Here is a 20,898-nt window from a genome sequence, read left to right as displayed (position 1 = left end):
GTCGGACACGACTGAGCAACTGAACTGAACTGAAAAGCTGTAAAATGTCCGAAATGTTAATCTGCTTGCAACCTCACAAGTTAGTATCATCTGTGGTATCAAGGATGCTGACAGAAGACACAAGACTCCAGGGTCAGGAATTTGGACTCCGTGACTCTCTGCAACCCAGGACGCAGGGCCCCAGGCCTGCACCAGGCACCTGCCCCCTCCCCTCGCCCCCTCCCCAGTCAATGGGAAAAGAGTGCCCAGCGCAGGCCCTGCACACAGTGGCTCCCAGATAAGGAACTCAGAGCCCAGAGCCGCCCACATGCCAATCTTGTAAGAGGGCTGCTAACAAGCCTGAGCAACCTCTGCCCCCGAGGAAAATATCGCCTTTCTTATCCCAGACAGCAAACAAATCTGCCCTTTGCCCAGGGGAGGAACTGTGTCTTTCTTCCAAGGTGGTTCACTACAAAATCACCCTGGAAAAAGATAACTTCAGAGCAAAAGTGCAGAAATGTTTAAGACCCATGGAGAAGTGATTGCCTTCTAACCCTAAACAACCTAGAATGCCTCCACACAATGTGAGACGGGGTAGTGACGACAGACCAGTTTTCAGAAGAAAGTTTAATAACGTAAGAAATATATTTATGGTATACTATTAGATACAAAACACAGGTTCTCACTTTCCAAAATTACACACACACAAATAAAACTCATTTTGTTTTATGTTGTTTTCCTATTTTTATACAAAGAAAAGTTTTATATATATATATAGTTTATGAAGTTTATATAAAGATAAGTTGATCAGTCATGTCTGACTCTTTGCAACCCCATGGACTATACCGTCCATGGAATTCTCTAGGCTACATTGGAGTGGGTAGCCTTTCCCTTCTCATGGTTGGGGATGTTCCCAACCCAGGGATCAAACCCAGGTCTCCCACTTTGCAGGCAGATTCTCTACCAGCTGAGCTACAAGGGAATTCCAAGAATACTGGAGTGGGTAGCCTTCTCCAGGGGATATTCCTGACCCAGGAATCGAATCGGGGTCTTCTGCATTGCAGGAGGATTTTTTACCAACTGAGCTATCAAAAGGGCTCACAATAGATACAAAGTTAACAGCAGTTCTTGGGTGTTGAGATTATGCACAGCTTTCATTTTCTTTCTGCTTTTTTGAACTAAATTTTCTGTATTACGTTTTTACAGAAAGAAAGGGGAGTTTTTAAAAAAAAAACACCCATGGACATGACACCAAAAACACAAGTGAGAAAAGAAAAACTGGGTAAGGTTGACGTCATCAAAATTCAAAACTTTTTCATTAAAAAAAAAAGTGTCAGTCGCTCAGTCTTGTCCGACTCTTTGTGACCCCATGGACTGCAGCCCATCAGGCCCCTCTGTCCATGGAATTCTTCAGGAAAGAATACTGCAGTGGGTAGCCATTCCCTTCTCTAGGGGATCTTCCTGACCCAGGGATTGAACCTGGATCTCCAGCATTAGCAGGCAGGTTCTTTACCATCTGAACCACCAGGAAAGCCCTTGTGTTCAAAGGATACCATGAAGACAGTGAAAAAAAACTGACAGACTGGGAGAAGACATATGCAAGTCATACCTCTTTCGGAGTTATATCAGATTACTTATTATATGGATTACAGACTTATGTCCATAATGCATAAAGAAGTTTTGCAATTCAATAATTAAGCAAATAACCCAATTAAGAATGAACAAAGGATTTGAACAGACAGCTCTTCAAAGACACACAAATGGTCATTAAACACATGAAAAGATGCTCAATATAATTAGTCAGCGGAAATGCAAACCAAAGCCATGATGAACACCACTTCACACCCCCTGGGATGAATAAAAGAGACTGACAATAACAAGTGCTGGCAGAGATGGGAAAAAATTGGAACCTTCACACATTGTTGCTGGGACCTTAAAATGGTGCAGTCACTTCCAGAAAACAGTTTGGCAGTTCCTCAAAACGTTAAACAAAGGTTTGCCATATGAGAGCAATTTCACTCAAAGGAGTTGAAATTCCACCTAAAAGAAATAAAAACATATGCCCACAGAAAAATTTCCACATAGGAGTTCATAGCAGCATTACTTGTAATAGCAAAAAACAGGAACAGCGCAAATGTCCAACACCTGAAAAACAAAACTGTGATATATCCACAGAATGGAGAAAAAGAAACGAGGCACTAGCTCATACTACTAACTTGAATAAACCTTAATACATTATGCTAAAAAGAGCAAGCCACAAAGGACTACATATTGCATAATTCAACTTACATGAAATGTTCAGAAAAGGGAAATACATAAAGACATAAAGTACATTAATGATTGCTGGGGATAGCAGGGGCAAGGGAGAAATGGGGAGCGACTTTAGGGTAAGGAGTTTCTTCTTAGACTGATGACATGCTGTGGAATTAAGATAACTGTAATGGTTATATAACTGTGAATACACACCAAAAAAGCACAGAACTGCATACTTCAAAAGAGTAAATTTTATAGTATGTAAATTCCATCTCAGTGATGGTGTGATCACTCACCTAGAGTCAGACATCCTGGAATGTGAAGTCAAGTGGGCTTTGGGAAGCATCACTATGAACAAAGCTAGTGGAGGTGATGGAATTCCAGTTGAGCTATTTCAAATCCTAAAAGTTGATGCTATGAAAATGCTGCACTCAATATGCCAGCAAATTTGGAAAACTCAGCAGTGGCCACAGGACTGGAAAAGGTCAGTTTTCATTCCAATCCCAAAGAAAGGCAATGTCAAAGAATGTTCAAACTACCACACAATTGCACTCATCTCACATGCTAGTAAAGTGATGCTTAAAATCCTCCAAGCCAGGCTTCAGCAATACGTGAACCATGAACTTCCAGATGTTCAAGCTGGTTTTAGAAAAGGCAGAGGAACCACAGATCAAATTGCCAACATCCACTGGATCATGGAAAAAGCAAGAGAGTTCCAGAAAAAGCATCTATTTCTGCTTTATTGACTATGCCAAAGCCTTTGACTGTGTGGATCACAAGAAACTGTGGAAAATTCTGAAAGAGATGGGAATACCAGACCACCTGACCTGCCTCTTGAGAAATCTGTATGCAGGTCAGGAAGCAACAGTTAGAACTGGACATGGAACAACAGACTGGTTCCAAATAGGAAAAGGAGTACGTCAAGGCTGTATATTGTCACCCTGCTTATTTAACTTCTATGCAGAGTACATCATGAGAAATGCTGGACTGGAAGAAACACAAGCTGGAATCAAGATTGCCAGGAGAAATATTGATAACCTCAGATATGCAGATGACACCACCCTTATGGCAGAAAGTGAAGAGGAACTCAAAAGCCTCTTGATGAAAGTGAAAGAGGAGAGTGAAAAAGTTGGCTTAAAGCTCAACATTCAGAAAACGAAGATCATGGCATCCGGTCCCATCACTTCATGGCAAATAGATGGGGAAACAGTGGAAACAGTGTCAGACTTTATTTTTGGGGGCTCCAAAATCACTGCAGATGGTGACTGCAGCCATGAAATTAAAAGACGCTTACTCCTTGGAAGGAAAGTTATGACCAACCTAGATAGCATATTCAAAAGCAGAGACATTACTTTGCCAACAAAGGTCCGTCAGATCAAGGTTATGGTTTTTCCAGTGGTCATGTATGGATGTGAGAGTTGGACTGTGAAGAAGGCCGAGCACCGAAAAATTGATGCTTTTGAACAGTGGTGCTGGAGAAGACTCTTGAGAGTCCCTTGGACTGCAAGGAGATCCAACCAGTCCATTCTGAAGGAGATCAGCCCTGGCATTTCTTTGGAAGGAATGATGATAAAGCTGAAACTCCAGTACTTTGGCCACCTCATGCGAAGAGTTGACTCATTGGAAAAGACTCTGATGCTGGGAGGGATTGGGGGCAAGAGGAGGAGACGTCAGAGGATGAGATGGCTGGATGGCATCACTGACTCAATGGATGTGAGTCTGAGTGAACTCCGGGAGTTGGTGATGGACAGGGAGGCCTGGTGTGCTGTGATTCATGGGGTCACAAAGAGTCGGACACGACTGAGCGACTGAACTTAACTGAACTGAAACATTATACACACACAGACCATACATACACATAAAAGCAAGAATTATTGAAATGGTAGAAGATATAAATACACAATTCAGAAAAGTAACAAAACGGTCAATAAAAATCTGGAAAAATATTTCAACTTACTAGAAATAAAAAAAAAAAAACTATATACAATGAATTAAAGAAGCACTATCCCCCTTTTACAAATATTTTTTTACATAATAAAGCAATGGTACAGTGAGAGAGATACTGTCCTCCATTTCTGAATCTTAATATAACGTTTTTGGAAAGTCATTAGCAACACATATCAGCCATAAAATTGTTCATCTTCTGAGACACAGTAATTTCATCTAAGGCTCTATCCTGAGGGAGTAATCACATATGCAAATAATAAATAAGATATTCATCATTATATTATTGGAACAGCCTTATGGGGAAATGCTTAATGTGATAATGACATATCTATATGATTAAAAAAAAATCACATAGTCTTCTAAAAGCATGTTTCAAAGACCACAATAGGGTAAATGAAAACAGGCATAGTACAAAATTGAATTGAGAAATCCTTAATTTCTAAACAATCAAATAAAAAGTTTGAACATTCATGCAAAGGAAAAAGGTCTGAAGGAAATAAACTCAAATATTAACAGTGGCTAATTTCTATATTTTTCCTATTATGGACTCAAAAGGCAATACACCATTATCACCTGAAAATGTTTTTTTTAATAATGATGAAAGAAGATATAACCCTTAGTGCTGACAGTATGATGACAGTGAGTGACACAAAGCCAGTCTTCTCATGATTCTATGAATCTCTATGACAGATCTCGCAAATGAAGTCACTATTTTCAAATGGGGGTGTGGAATTTTGAATTATAATTTGGTGGGTCTGACATTCATTCCAGGCAAGATTCTAAAATGGAATTCTTTATGAACCTAGAAAAGGAAATCATCAATCAGCGCGAGGATTCACTCAATCACTCACAGACTACTTCATTTTTGTCTTTGATGAGCTATCTGGAGAGTTGATGGAGGGCAAGTTTATCAGACGGTAGCTGGCACCAAGCTGAGGGAACTACTATATCTGTTATCAGGAAGGAGAGCTTGAGAGATGAAGGCAAAGTGACTTAAGCTACTAAGAAGTCACATCCGCCTAACTCAGTTTTTTCTTGGATGAGATCACGGATGAGGTAATAGCAGAGGGCGAGGCTGTGGATGGTACCTGGCTGAGAGGAATAGCAGATGTGCAACCCCAAAGAACAGAGCTAGGGATTAAGCAAGAAGCTAATTCCACTAGGGGGTGGGTGAGTGTGTGTAAGAAGTTAAATCCGGGGGGAGGCGGGGCGGTGGGCAAGAAGCTAAATCCATGGACTGTGGCCGTCCAGGCTCCTCTGTCCATAGGATTCTCCAGGAAAGAAAATTGGAATGGGTTGCCATGCTCTTCTCCAAGGGATCTTCCTGACCCAGGGGACCTACATCTCTTGAATCTCCTACATTGGCAGGCAGATTCTTCACCACTGAGCCACCTGGGAAGCCCTAAATCCAACGAGATAACACTTAACAAAGCAAAGTGTACGATACTATCACTCAAGGAAAAGGCAGGGGAGACCTGACTTTGCAGCTCAATGTGTGCAGACAACTTCAGGGTTCCCTTCCACAGTCAGCTCCCCAGAAGGCCACTGAGCTGTGGCTGGATGATATTTAAATTTAAAAACTAGTTAGCAAACTTTACTCCCCCTGAGTTCAAGAAAACCTAGAGTAATCACGTTTGTTAGTTTGCTTTAACTCATTGAGAAAAGTAACCAGGATATAAAAGAACTTAAAACCAAGCCACTGATTGGTTGCCAGAACAGGCAGTGAAAAGCCTACCACTTAGGTGGCAGGAAAAGGTTACAGAGGTGGCCGAAGGGCCATTTTCTGGAAGGAGGGTTGATGCAGTGGGGAACATCCCACAGGACAGAGCTAGATGCAATTACTAGAAACAACAGTGAGCCAGATTTTGACTCAATATAAAGCAAACTTACTAATGTCTAGAGCTGTCCATGGTGGTCATGGATTGCCAAGGGACACAGTGAGCTCTCAGCATCAGAAGCAGGAAGCTTGGGGTAGCCGGGTACTGGGCCAGAAGAAATCCAAGCACAATTCTAGTCTATTCTCCCCTCAGATGCCTGAAACACCTTCATTTCCCCACTGACAAGAGTCACCCTGACTCTGCATGAAACACCTGTCATCCACTAATTTCTGTAACAGGGATGTGTGTGCCCTAAGTCACTTCAGTTGTGTCTGATTCTTTGCAACCCCATGGACTACAGCCCGCCAGGTTCCTCCAGCCATGGGATTCTCCAGGCAAGAATACTGGAGTGGGTGGCCATGCCCTCCTTCAGGGGATCTTCCCAATCCAGGGATTGAACCCACGTCTCTTATGTCTCCTGCATTGGCAGGCGGGTTCTTTACCACTGGCGCCATCTGGGAAGCCCCACAACAGGGATAATTGTTGGAAAGAACTTCTCTACATAAAGCCAAGATCTTCTCCTCTGCAGTCCCTCCATTGCTGCTCCCTGGGACTATAAAGTGTCTCTTTAAACCCTGGGCCATATGAGAAGCCCTCCAATACTGAAAGATACCACATTATTAGAATCCTTATGAAGACTGTTCATACTCTCTTCATTCCACTCTGGGCAAATAATACACTGAGAAACCTGTACCAGGGGACTTCCTAGGGGCACAAAACCCAAATCCCTATGAGTGGGTATAGTTTCAGCAAACCACACTCAAATGAATACTACGTAATTATTAAAACAATACATAGGCAGATGACATTCGAATATAAAATATGCATGCAAAATAATGGTGGGTAAAAAGGTCATTAAGAGAAAAAGCATATTGCTGCTGCTGCTAAGTCACTTCAGTCATGTCCGACTCTGTGCACCCCATAGACGGCAGCCCACCAGGCTCCCCCGTTCCTGGGATTCTCCAGGCAAGAACACTGGAGTGGGTTGCCATTTCCTTCTCCAGTGCATGAAAGTGAAAGTGAAGCTGCTCAGTCGTGTCCGACCCTCAGCGACCCCATGCAGCCTTCCAGGCTCCTCCGTCCATAGGATTTTTCAGGCAAGAGTACTGGAGTGGGGTGCCAATGCCTTCTCCAAAAAAGCATATTACTTATGATTGCATAAAAAGGCATATTATCACAAATTAGAAGTGAATTTGGAATAATGTGAGTATAACTTCATCTCATTATGTTGTTTCTCTAAGAAACTGTTTAAATGTGTAACAAAAATCAATAATAATAACAATAAAAAGTTATATTCTCCCAGAGTGTTCACAGCAGTGCTATTCATAATAATCAAAAAAGTAGAAACAACCCAAACAACCAAACACTGATGAAAGCATAAACAGAATGTAAATCCACAGAATGGAATATTATTCTGTAATAAAAAAGAATGAAGCACCAATATCTGCTAGGAGTTGGATGAACCTAGACAGTGCTGGTCACTCAGTCATGTCTGACTCTTTGCCATCCCATGGACTTTAAAAGCCTGCCAATCTTCTCTATCCATGGAATTTTCCAGGCAAGAATGCTGGAGTGGGTTTCCATTTCCTTCTCCAGTGGATCTTACTGACCCAAGGATTGAACTCGGTCTCCTGCACTGAGGGGAGATTCTGTATCATCCCAGCTACCAGGGAATGAGGACTGATTCCTAACAGATTTCTTTAGGGGCTGATGAAAATGTTTCCTATAAGACAGCGATGAGAGGAACCCAACAATGTAAATACACTAAAAACACTGAAATTTACACTTTAAAAAGGCTGAATGGGGAATCTTACGTTATTTTAATTCTGTCTCATTAAAACTATATATAATGACAAAATACATATCATTATATATATATATATGCTATCAATTTTATAAACTATATTGATATCCACAAGTACTTTATACTATTAGAAGACTGACAATATTGTACCTAGTCATGGGTACAATGCACAAGAGGCCTGGATTACTAAAGAAAAAACTAAAACACAAAGTGCTGAAATTAAAAATTACTCATTCCTGTGCTTAGAGTCAGAGAAGGCAATGGCACCCCACTCCAGTACTCTTGCCTGGAAAATCCCATGGGCGGAGGAGCCTGGTAGGCTGCAGTCCATGGGGTCGTGAAGAGTCGGACATGACTGAGCGACTTCACTTTCACTTTTCACTTTCATGCACTGGAGAAGGAAATGGCAACCCACTCCAGTGTTCTTGCCTGGAGAATCCCAGGGACGGGGAAGCCTGGTGGGCTGCTGTCTATGGGGTCGCACAGAGTTGGACACGACTGAAGCAACTTAGCAGCTTAGCAGCAGTGCTTAGAGTCACTGAAACATACAGTTAAATATGGTTAAAATAGTATGCTTTACATTATGTGACTTTTAACACAATAAAAAACATTTTAAAAAAAGGAATTACTCATTCTTTCTATTTTCCAATTACTAATTTATTTACTGTGTGCTTCCTTGGTCCCAGAAACTATATTAGGTGCTGTGGCTACACGGGTGAATGAGATGTGATCCTCACCTTCACAGGGCTCTTGGTCTAACAGAAGAGCTTGAGATGAATAATCGCTTGCATAAATATAAAACTTGCATGTAACATGGGGCATAAGGTGAAAACCTGGGTTCCATGATAGAATATAACAGGCAGCCCTAATTTAGATGGAGAATGGGGCAACAGCCTCCTTGAGGAAGTTACATTGAATCTGAAAGTAGGAAGATTGGAAACTTACGCAGGTGAACAGTGGGGATAAGAGTATCCCCCAGGAGGAACAGCAGTGCGAAAGTCCTCAGGCAGAAAAAGAACCTGTCACAGGCGAGGAACCCACGAAGGCTAGCTGCAATCAGAGGAAGGTAAGCAAGACGACGACTGTCACAGAACCAGGACGGGAAGGAAGCAGAGGTCCATCCAGGCAGGCCTTTCTGGGGATTCTCGCTCTCTAACCTGGGTACAAAGGGAAGCCATCCAAGAATTCCAGCAGGGAAGGAACATAACCGATTTGTGTCATAAAAGCATCGCCCGACTCCCTCCGTGGAGGCAGGACTGGAGAAAAACAAAAAGGAACTTGGGAGACCAGCTAGGAGGCTGTGAGGGTAACGGCTCAGAATGGGGGGATGGGGGTGGAAAGGAAAAGAAGGCATTTTCAAGGCTTTGGAGGTCATCGCGTATTCTATTTCAAAACTCAAATGCACACATGTAGGGGAAAATGTCTTCTGGAAAGGACAAAGCACAAAAAGTAGAGATTACTTTGCCAGAATCCCAGCTAGACTCATTAGCACCTATCCAATACTAACCCACACCCTACAAAACACTTTAAGCTACTTCTGAAAGCCCAGAAGGTTTTCTGTAGAACTAACACTTGAACCCAAATTATCCCTAAGCTTCTTGCAAGGTTTTCTTTTCTTACCAGCAAGTTTTTAGAGTGTCAAAGAAAGCCTGACAGTGAAGTGGAAACAAAAAGTTCACTGTGATGAATACAGGTAATGCTTGAGGTCCTCACTTCAACCCAACTGCAAACTAGCTCAACCTTGGAACATTTTTTCTTTCTGATACAGGAACCATTCCGGGAGAAGAACACCCTGTTTAGCATATGCTCTATTAAAGGCTTCAGTTAAACACATACACACACACATCAAGAGAGAAAAATGTGCAAAGCATTCCAGATTATTCATGGGCATCTGTCTCCTTACACTGCACTCCAGAGACTGAAGTGGAGCACACAGGCTGTGATGGATATCATGCAGCTTACAGAGTAAATGAATGACTTTCATTATAATAGGAAAACAACTGCACATTATACACGCATTTTCTCTCCTCTTAAAATAAACCCCTGCTACCCACATGGTCGGAGAAGGCAATGGCACCCCACTCCAGTACTTTTGCCTGGAGAATCTCATGGACGGAGGAGCCTGGTAGGCTGCAGTCCATGGGGTCGCTCAAAGTCGGATATGACTGAGCGTCTTCACTTTCACTTTTCACTTTCATGCATTGGAGAAGGAAATGGCAACCCACTCCAGTGTTCTTGCCTGGAGAATCCCAGGGACGGGGGAGCCTGGTGGGCTGCTGTCTATGGGGTCGCACAGAGTCGGACATGACTGAAGTGACTTAGCAGCAGCAGCAGCACCCACATGGTAAACACACGTCAAACCTACAGAGAAACTTCGTGTATACACCTCACAAATCATCTAACACATGAAATCATACAATATAAGGCAATATACCTATTCAACACCCCCAGAATTCAATGGAAGCCAAAAACAAAGATGAATATGACCATCAATAATTATGCATTCTACAACACAAGCTCTTAAGTAGTATTCTCCCCTTTTTCATTTATGTTGTGAAAATTAGTTTTGTACTTAAAAATGTAAAATCAGGGCTTCCTTGATGGCTCACTGGTGAAGAGTCTGCCTGCCAATGCAGGAGTCATGGGTTCGATTCCTGGTCCTGGAAGAACCCACATGCCACGGAGCAACTAAGCCCATGCCCCATAACTATTGAGCCTGTGCTCTAGAGCCTGGGAGTTCCAACTACTAATGCCCGTGTGCTGTAGAGCCCATACTTTGCAACAAGAGAAGCCACCACAATGAGAAACCCACACACTGCAACCAGAGAGCAGCCCCTGCTCACTGCAACTGAAGAAAAGCCCACGCAGCAGTGAAGACCCAGCACAGCCAAAATAAATAAATATTTTTTAAATGTAAAATGAAATTTTCAAAACTATGCAATCACAATGTTGTGTAACAGGAACTAACACAGGATGTTGTTCAGTTCAGTTCAGTCGCTCAGTCGTGTCCGACTCTTTGAGACCCCATGAATCGCAGCACGCCAGGCCTCCCTGTCCATCACCAACTCCCGGAGTTCACTCAAACTCACGTCCATCGAGTCGGTGATGCCATCCAGCCATCTCATCCTCTGTCGTCCCCTTTCCTCCTGCCCCCAATCCCTCCTGGCATCAGAGTCTTTTTACCTGCATCTCAATCTCATAGAAAAAAAGATCCAATCTGTGGCTATGGGAAGTGGGGTGGCTGGGGGAAGATGGTCAAAAAATACAAACTTCCAGTTATAAGTAACTACTAGGGATGGAAAATATAACATGATAAATATAATTTATACTGCTATATGTTATACATGAAAGTTAAGATGATAAATTCTATGAGTTCTCATCACAAGTTTTTTTCTATTTCTTTAATTTTCTCTCTATATGATGACGGGTGGTCATCAACTTATTGAGGTAAACATTTTATGATGTATGTAAGCCGCATCATTACACTGTACACCTTATACAGCACCGTATGTATATTCAATCTCAATAAAACTAGAAGAAAAAAAACTAAAGACAAAAATTTTTTAATTGTTTTTAAAATGTAAAATAAAATGATATTGTTTAACCTCAAGGAATGGTGTCATCAATTCTATCTTTATCACTGTTAAGGCCTTTGGCATCTTTGAAGTTGTAATGATATATTACAACACATCATACGTACACAGCTGCCTGCCAGCATCTCCAGTGCTCCTGGTCTTCTTTGGCATCTTGCGTGTTAAGACTCAGCTCTTTGAAGGAGCCTTCCCTCACCCTTTATGGTAGAGTGGACCCTCTGTCCACTGACCTCTCTGCCCACTGTCCTGTGTACACATTTCTCTCTAGATTTACAGCTGCCTCAACAGACTTTATTTTCTTGGGCTCCAAAATCACTGCAGATGGTGACTGCAGCCATGAAATTAAAAGATGCTTGCTCCTTGGAAGAAAAGCTATGACCAACTTACATAGCATTTTCAAAAGCAGAGATATTACTTTGCCGACAAAGGTCCATCTAGTCAAAGCTATGATTTTTCCAGTAGTCATGTATGGATGTGAGAGCTGGGCCATAAAGAAAGCTGAGCATGGAAGAATTGATGCTTTCAAGCTGTGGTGTTAGAGAAGACTCTTGAGACTCCCTTGGACTGCAAGGAGATCCAACCAGTCCATCCTAAAGGAAATCAGCCCTGAATATTCATTGGAAGGACTGATGCTGAAGCTGAAACTCCAATACTTTGGCCACCTGATGTGAAGAACCAACTCATTAGAAACGACCCTGATGCTGGGAAGGATCGAAAGCAGGAAGAGAAGGGGATGACAGAGGACAAGATGGTTGGATGGAATCACCAACTCAATGGACACGAGTTTGAGCAATCTCCGGGAGATGGTGAAGGACAGGGGAGCCTGGCATGCTGCAGTCCATGGGGTCACCAAGAGTTGGATACGACTGAGCGAATGAACAACAACCCTTCAGACCAGGGCCTCCCAGAACACAACACAGAACCTTCCACAGGAAAGGTTCTCAAACACTTGTGGAATGACTTGAATAAACAGACTGGATCCACCCAACCTCTGTAACTTTTAATTTTTTCCACCTGCACTCTCCTAAATGTTAATGACTCTCAACTCAATGACATTTCAGACAACTGCCCATTCCAACCACCCCCTCCCCAACCACCATCTCTTTCTGTTTCCTGACAGGTGATTTCTGGTTTGAAGTACTACACTGCTTACAGTGTGTTTATGAAAACTAGTTTGAGGAACAAGTGACAATATTGCTTGCTGTTCAGGTTTGCACACATGGTTTTATAAACAATGGGTTTGAATAGATTAGAAAAGGCCTTGACTCCCAAAATTCACATTCCATAGGAAAAAAAAAGCACCTGATATCATGTCACCCTATGACTATTAACATTCACATTAGACATCATTTTTATCAAGAGCTCCCTTCATCATGAAAAAAATAAAAAGGATGCCCTTGGAAAGGGCAGAGAGTCCATGAGCTAAATTCCTCACTCCAGAATAAATTATTTAGCACCACTTAAACCCTGAAAGCTTTGAGCCACCTATTTTGTGGTTTATGGCACTCTCCTTTAAGTTTACAATTTCCCGACTGTGATGCAACAATTTAATTGCACTGTGCAAAATCAATACAACTGAATTTTACTGCTGGAACTGACTTTATGTAGCGAACTAAAAGATTTTATTCTTCCACTGACATGAGACAATTGTAAACACTGCTTTTATAAAGAGGCACTTAGGAAGCACTCCAGAATTTAGGAATGAATTTTTCCTCCTGGACTTACTGCAGAGCAATGGCCCCGTGTCATCAATAGGAGCCCTGGGGCCTCCTACGTTCCGCCCACTCAGAGCTAGCTTTGACTTCGCGGTCAAGGGCCTAGGTTTTGAAGCGATCAACCTGGCAAGGCAAGGCAAGGCAAGGCGCTGTAGATGCAGTCACAGGAGACAACCAATTGGCTGCTGAAACAGGTTTTGTCACTAGTTAAGGGTTTTTATCGGGAACGTCGATCACCTTTTTCGCTCTAAATTATATCACTAGTACAACTATGAGTAGGAAGGTTTGGTACGGGGGTCAATTTAACTGGAATGACCTGGAACCAGTCGCTTTTGTTGAGCTGGTAAGCGGACGATCTGTAAGTTGCAACCCACTGGAAAACGCAAGAAGACGGAAGGACAGATAATACATTTAGACTAGAGCGAACACTGATCATCTACTCGGCCCAAGGTCCACTGCAGTTGATAGCCTGAAGACGCAGAAGCAGAAGGGCGGGCTGGGCGGGTCTCAAGCCTTAGATTCAACAAGCTTCCCGAGTGCCTTCAACGCACCTGCACCTAACTCGTTTCCCTGCACCTGTCATTAGGAAGGCTTGTTTCTCTTTCCACTGCTCAGAGCAACCAACAGGGGGAAAAAAAAGAAAAAAGAAAAGAAAAGGTTTTTTTTTTTTTTTTTTTAAAGCAGCAACCTAGTGCTAGACCAGAAAGGGAGCGTTTATCAGCCTATCAGCAGTCCATTACTCAACAGACAATTAGGGTTCCCTCCATCCAGCCCTCAGTCCACCGCGCACCCCCAAGGACGAGAGGTTAGATCCAGCAGCAGCCAAGGCCAGGCCTGAGCGGCAGCTCCAGTGAGCCCAGCCTTCCGGCGAAGCAGGAGATGCTCGGGCGCTGCCTCCCGCCTCGCTCGCTAGCGGTGCGGATTCGGCCTGCGCCGGGGCGGGGAAGCCGGGCCTCCCGCCCGCTCAGCATCCCTCGTCCGCCCGCACCCGTGGCACCCACCTTGGGCGTGCGGATGTGCTCCATGGCGGGCCCGAGTCCGCAGGTCCCGGGCGGGCGCGGCCTCCGGCACCTGCGCGTGTCCGCAGAGCGGCGGTAGGGGTGCGGGGAGGGGGCTTCGCGCCCGGGAGGGGGCGGGCCGCGGGCCTGGCTCCGCCCCCAGGTGCGGCGGCGCCCGCGCGAGGCCGGCGTGCGGGGCCCCGGGCGCCCGCGCGGCCCTAGAGCGCGCGGCTCTGCGCCTCGGCAACCTGAGCCGCCTGCCGCCGCCTCCGCGCCCCTGGCCGGGCTCGGGTCGCGGGAGCCAATGCCGCTCGCTTCCCCCGAAGAAGGCCAGCCTGCGCAGGACTGTGGGGGTCACTGTTCCCCGAGACACAATGGGGGCCTTGTGTCGGATGTGGCCTCTTGGAGGACAGAAGGGGCCAGGCCCTGCTCCACACTGCCCATCGGCTTCCTTCCAGAGCGTCCCGGCATAGGTGAGACTTAAGGGTGGGTCAGGAAAAAAGGCTGCCACGAGCACTCCAGACGCAGTGTGGTCCGATGGGCTCTGACTGTTTCAGCACAGCCGGCAAGGCACTAGGGACGAAGCTGGAAATGTAGCAACAGTGTTAGCGCCCTAGAACGCGCTGTTAAGTCAGGCATCTCACATCAACCTGTGACTTCACTGTTGGAAGTGACGCTTTCCCCTGGCACTAAATTGGGTTCTCATTTGCCATCCTCACTTAGCTCTAAAGGAACTGAAAGATACAGACACAAAGCATCCATTATATAAGGGCTTCCCAGGTGGCTCAGTGGTGAAGAATCCCGCTGCCGATGCAGGAGACGCGTGCTGGATTCCTGCATCAGGAAGATCCCCTGGAGGAGGAAATGGCAACCCACTTTAGTATTCTTGCCTGGAAAATGCCATGGACTTAGGCGCCTGGCAGGCTATATATAGTCCCCTAGGGTCTCAAAGAATCTGACAGGACTGAGCACATGCACACACACACACCCCACATCCATTACAAGGTATTATTTTTTTCCATTTATGAATTTGGAAAAGTCAAAGAGAAGAAATGTGCCCCACTCCTCCTGCTTTTTTTTTCCTTGCAAACTTGTGTGTAAAGTTTCACCATAACTAATATTTCACAAAACTGTTCGTAGTTCTTAGAATAATATCTATCCAATTTTTTTTTCTAGCTCCTACTCATCTCCCTTTCTACCTGGCTTGTAAATTCTTTAGCTAGAGACATTGATTGTTTATCTCTTTTTGTCCAGTACATCCTAGGCACATTGCACTGCAACCTTCCAAATAAATGTTTACTGAATCAATACAATGTTGTACCTATTTTTAAACTTCCAGGTCCTCTTCACATACCTTTTATCATTTCATCCTCCTCCCACTCTGGGAGGCAATTAGAACAAGTTTAGTAAACTAATGTTTGCATATGGCAAAACTGACCCAGGGTATAATTTCTTATTACAAGAATAATAAGAATAGTGTCAGGAGCTCTCCGATTTCCATTCAGCCTCTGACTTTGGGCTCCTCATTTATGAAATGAGAAAGTCACCAGCTTACATAATCTCAAAGGTAGCTTCCATCTCAGAATTCCATCAGTGCTAGGAATTCTATATCCATTCTGAGGGGATACATTCTGAAAGAGATAATAACCTTGGAATTATGTGATTTCAGGGTTTTTCTATGTCTTATAGTGACGAATTTTTGCATATAAGTCTTTTGGACCTTACATATTAGCATAGGTGTTTTAAAGCACCCAAAACACAAATTGGTGAGTAAAAAGATATAAATCTGAAAAATATAAATAGCCTAGTGCTAAGAAAAATTTCCAGGTTGGCTCACAAAAATAGCTTCCATTCATCATAGCTATAAAATCAGCATTAGGTGAAAAATGAGTCAAGAATTGCATTCCATTTATTAGGATAAGTTAACATAGAATAGGCTAGAAATAAAAATAAGGAAAGAAATCTCAATAAATAAGTAAACATTTGGGTTTGATCTAATAATTCCCTGAAGAATCCTCTTTGACTTGACCCCCAACCCCAATCACTATCGAGCTTATTGGATCACAAGCTGTGTTGACCCCAGTCAGCCACACTGCACTTTCTGATGCTTAAACTGCCTCCTATCCCCATGTTTCATCGATTCTCTGAACCACCAGCTGGTGGGGCAGAAGAAATTGAAGAAAGCAGCAAGAGTTAGAGGGCAGTGGGGAGTGAGAGAAGAGACTGCTGCTGCTGCTAAGTCACTTCAGTCGTGTCCGACTCTGTGCGACCCCATAAACGGCGGCCCACAAGGCTCCCTGGTCCCTGGAATTCTCCAGGCAAGAACACTGGAGTGGATTGCCATTTCCTTCTCCAATGCATGAAAGTGAAAAGTGAAAGTGAAGTCGCTCAGTCGTGTCCAACTCTTAGCGACCCCATCGACTGCAGCCTACCAGGCTCCTCCATCCATGGGATTTTCCAGGCAAGAGTACTGGAGTGGGGTGCCATTGCCTTCTCTGAGAGAAGAGACTACATCATTGAAATGGCTGACTATGTTGACCTGAGCTAGGGCAGAAAGTGAAACCAGCCATTCATTTAGTTAAGAAGCACTGATATGAACTGACTGATGGTCATGCACAAGGTACCATGGCAGAGGCTGGGAAATTGAAGGGAGACCCAGAGGAGGAAGATAGGAAGTTCCACAGCAATGATAAGGATAACATCAAGGAGGTGAAAAGTAGACCGATAAGATGGCAACAGAGCCTGTGGAAATGCCAAAAGTAGCCTCAGGGAGACTGATCCACTTCCTATATTTGTCATATTAATTATACAGAAAATAATAAGTGAACTCAGGATCATATTCTTAATTCCTCAAATATGGTACTGGTGTGTTTGTGATGAAGCACAGGCCATTTGGATAAACGTTGCCCCTCTGTCTTCACAGAATAGAATCTCTCTAAGACTTCAACGGTGTTGTGTATTACCAAACTTCTCCTGGAGAACCTCTTCTTTAGAAGTTTTTGCAAACTTTTCTTATATGCAAAATCACACAGATATTCTAGCTGCAGATAATACTGCTATTGGAATTTTTAAATCCAAACTTGATATTCACTGGGAACTTTCCGAAAATGCTGTGATCTTCAGCGACCCGAGGAGATTTGGAGACATATCAAACACTTGAAAGACGTTTTCCGGAATTCTTATATTTCTCCTGAGGCAGCTAAAACTTCTGATTTGGAGTGAAGCCAAGAGCTCTTTCCTCAGGAGGGTAGTATTGCTAATGATTATAAACTCAGGAAAATCCTATTCAACACTAATAAGCCCCAGCTGTCCATGAGGATCTGCATAGAGGAGGGCACCCGTCTCTATAGAAGCCAAGTCTTAGCTCGAAGCAGACTAGATACCCAGGATCAAGTGAGAGCTACATTTGGGTTTCTGCAAAGAAACAGCATCCTCACTTCCAGGATTCTTATAAAGTCGTTGATGCCAAATACCAATGTCTTCTTTGGCCTTGCTCTACACCAGATATAGAGAACAAGCGCACTGTGGATTGCAGGCAGCTCTGCCCTTTTTCTAGGAGCCAAAGGGGAACCTCCGGGCCAGCATAGAAGGAGTGCTAACTCTGTGAACAGGCAAGGTTTTAAAACAGAATGTTGGGCCCAGAACCACCATGCTCCCCTGACATCAAGCCCTGATGCTGAGATATACTTTACATTTTGATCCCATTTTCATCTATAATAAGTTTCCCTCTCTTTAGATGGAATTAGATACATGTGTGGGGCAGATTGATAATCATCACAGGCTCCCTAATCATCAGACTTTTGCAAGTATCTGTGCACAGTTCAAATTTTTGTAAATTCAGTAGGTTCATCAGCTTCTATGAAAGTATTTGTAGTAATTCCAACAAAGCCCTATGGAGCCAGGATTCTTTCTGCCTGCCAACAATCTGGAAGCTTCTGAGCCCCAGTTCCAGTTCACTCAAGACTTCCCTGACACGTTTTGATTAGTGAAACAGAACATTAGAAACATTAGAGATCAAAAATAAATAGAATTTTTAAATAAAATGTGGTGTGGCTCTATATGGAATACTATATGAGCTTGAAAGCTTTTTCCCAAAGGATATTTAATGACATAGAAAGATGCTTATAACAAAATTTTAAGCCAAAAAGCCAGATACTAAACTGTATATACAGTGTGATCTGAGTTGTTTTTCAAAATGAGTGTGTATGAACGGATAACCCACAAGGACCTACTGTGCAGCACAGGGAACTCCGCTCAGTGTTATGTGGCAGCCTGGATGGGAGAGGGGTTTGGGGAGAATGGACACATGTATATGTATGGCCGAGTCCCTTTGCAGTCCACCTGAAACCATTACAACCTTGTTAATTGGCTATCCTCCAATATAAAATAAAAAGTTTAGAACAAAGAATCTGAGATCCTAAATGACCATGTGAAGGAGACCTTCCTGACATCCTGAAGTACTTGAATCAGGAATTTTATGTACCAGATTTTAAAATCTTTTTTGTTTTTAATAGCAAGAAAAAAAAGTTCAAAAAAAAATGAGTCTGTGAGTATGTGTGAAAGTAAGAAGAAAAAGTATAGGCATAACAATTACATCTGGGTGGTGGATTTGTGGGAGATTATAATTTTGGTTTTTTATAGTTTACAACTATTTATATTACATATTTTAACAATTGCAAAGAATGTGTCCTTTAAAAGGTCATTTCAAATAAAAACAAATAATAATCAATAAGCATGTCATAGTGTCAAGAGTCAAAGCAAATTTTTTTGTGGAGAAAATTTTAGTTTATTTTTTTTAAACTACTGAAGAGTTAAAAGGACTTTTAAATATGTACTTCCTAAAATTTCAAGTCAAATGTAATCTTCCTGAAAAGTAATCATTTTTCAAGCATAAAATTGGGCTTATTTTCCATGAGGAAACAATAAAAACAATATCATGAATGTGCATCAATAGCTGGAAAAAGAAAAGAGGAGGGCACACCCTCTTGAGCTGTCAGGATTTTGGCAAGAATATTTTTACAATCAAGTTAAAAAAAAACAACAACACTGAAAGATTTTTCTATGAAATATAATCCAGCTTTGAGGAAGGTTCTATGGTGCTTCAAAGCCAATGTTCTATAAAAATTATTTAACTGATCTTTTAGTAAAAATCTGAGATGCGTCTTTGGTGTTTGGGTCATACATAATTAATAAAACCTTATCTTAACCCCCCTCTTTTTAAAATTTAGGTGCAGATGCTAAATACTAACAACATGCATATAAACACAGATCTTGTGACCAGGACAATTTGAGATTTTTAATAAACAGATAAAGAGTTGTTCTTGGGTTACATGAAGGTTTCTTGTGGAGATAATGAGTAATTTTGAATGCTGGCCCTGCAAGGAAATTTTTCTATCTCTTCTTTGGCAGAGAGAATATTTTTGTAAAGAAAAATGGTGAACAAGATTCATGCGAGACGGTGAACTAACAAGGTTCTGACCTGGATCTAGCGTGCGGAGCAGCACGCACGTTTGCCTTCAGATTCGGCATGTATTGATTGGCTGTCTTGCCCTTGTAAAGACTTGCTTCAAGAGCTTGAACAGAGCAGACAGAGGAACCCGATCCTCTGTCCATAAAACCGATCACGTTTATTTTCAAAATTTCGTTCCTGACCACTTGGTCACTTTTCAGAGTCTGCGTGAATAATCACCAACTTATGAATGAATGATAGTCCAAAAGTCGTACTGTAAGAAGTTGTTTAGTGCTCAGATTTCACAAATGATGACAACATTTCTGGGTCATTCCTCAGAATGTTCTGCAAACAATGGTACTAATCACCCTACTCCTTACACTGTATTACAGTAGTCCCCAACCTTTTTGGCACCAGGGACCCGTTTTAGGGAAAACAGTTTTTCCGTGGAGCAGCGTGGGCAGGAGAAGGCTTTGGGATGATCCAAGCACATTACATTTAAGTATGGAATAACATTTGAGTCCATAATACCTGAGTTCTACATGGGGGCGGGGGGAGTAATAGATGATCCTCTTCCAATATAAATGATCAACATGAGTTGTGCTGTGCTGTACTTAGTCACTCAGTCGTGTCCGACTCTTTGTGACACCATGGACTGTAGCTCGCCAGGCTCCTCTGTCCATGGGGATTCTCCAGGCAAGACTACTGGAGTGGGTTGCCATGCCCTTCTCCAGGAGATCTTCCCAACCCAGGGATCGAACCCAGGCCTCCCGCATTGCAGACAGATTCTTTACCGTCTGAGCCACCAGGGAAACCCTCAACATGAGTTAGGTATCCTGAAAAAGGTGTTCCTAATTGATCCATAGAAGCTGTGTTTGCATTATCAGTTACAATACAGACTAATTGAGGGGCTATTTCAAAAAAACATAGGATTTAGGGAAAACAGTCTATTCACAATAGCTGATGGAGGTCTCCAATAAGCAGGGTTCTCAAATTCGAGAAGCTGATCCACATAAGAGCATCGGCCTCTAGGGCCAGACTGCCTGGTCTTGAATTCAGGCTCTCCCACTTATGCAGGGAATAAGCTTGGGAAGTGCTTAACTTCTCTGTGCCTCAGTTTCCTCACCTATAAAATGGGAATTAATGACTGGATTTTTATGAGGAATCCAGGCATAGTGAATTCAAAGCAATTGGAGTACTGCCTGTCACCTGTAAGCTCTTGAAAACCTCTCTTCCTGGGCCTATCTCCTCTTCCACCTCACTTCTCATTTCTAACTCAAAAT

At 43.0% G+C, this 20,898-nt stretch overlaps 1 protein-coding gene across 1 annotated transcript in view; it reads right to left on the bottom strand.

The window, feature by feature from the left end:
- Positions 1–14,285, bottom strand: part of MTMR7 (myotubularin related protein 7) — a 100,622-nt gene extending 86,337 nt beyond the window's left edge. The window contains exon 1 of the mRNA XM_027530129.1: positions 14,170–14,285. Within this exon, the coding sequence (XP_027385930.1) occupies positions 14,170–14,193 (24 nt within the window). The 5' untranslated portion in view covers positions 14,194–14,285. The remainder of the gene's footprint in view (positions 1–14,169) is intronic.
- Positions 14,286–20,898: the final 6,613 nt, after the last annotated feature.

The sequence above is a fragment of the Bos indicus x Bos taurus genome, chromosome 27, assembly GCF_003369695.1.
Source record: "Bos indicus x Bos taurus breed Angus x Brahman F1 hybrid chromosome 27, Bos_hybrid_MaternalHap_v2.0, whole genome shotgun sequence".
NCBI lineage: Eukaryota > Metazoa > Chordata > Mammalia > Artiodactyla > Bovidae > Bos > Bos indicus x Bos taurus.
This window is presented reverse-complemented; position numbering and strand designations above follow the sequence as displayed.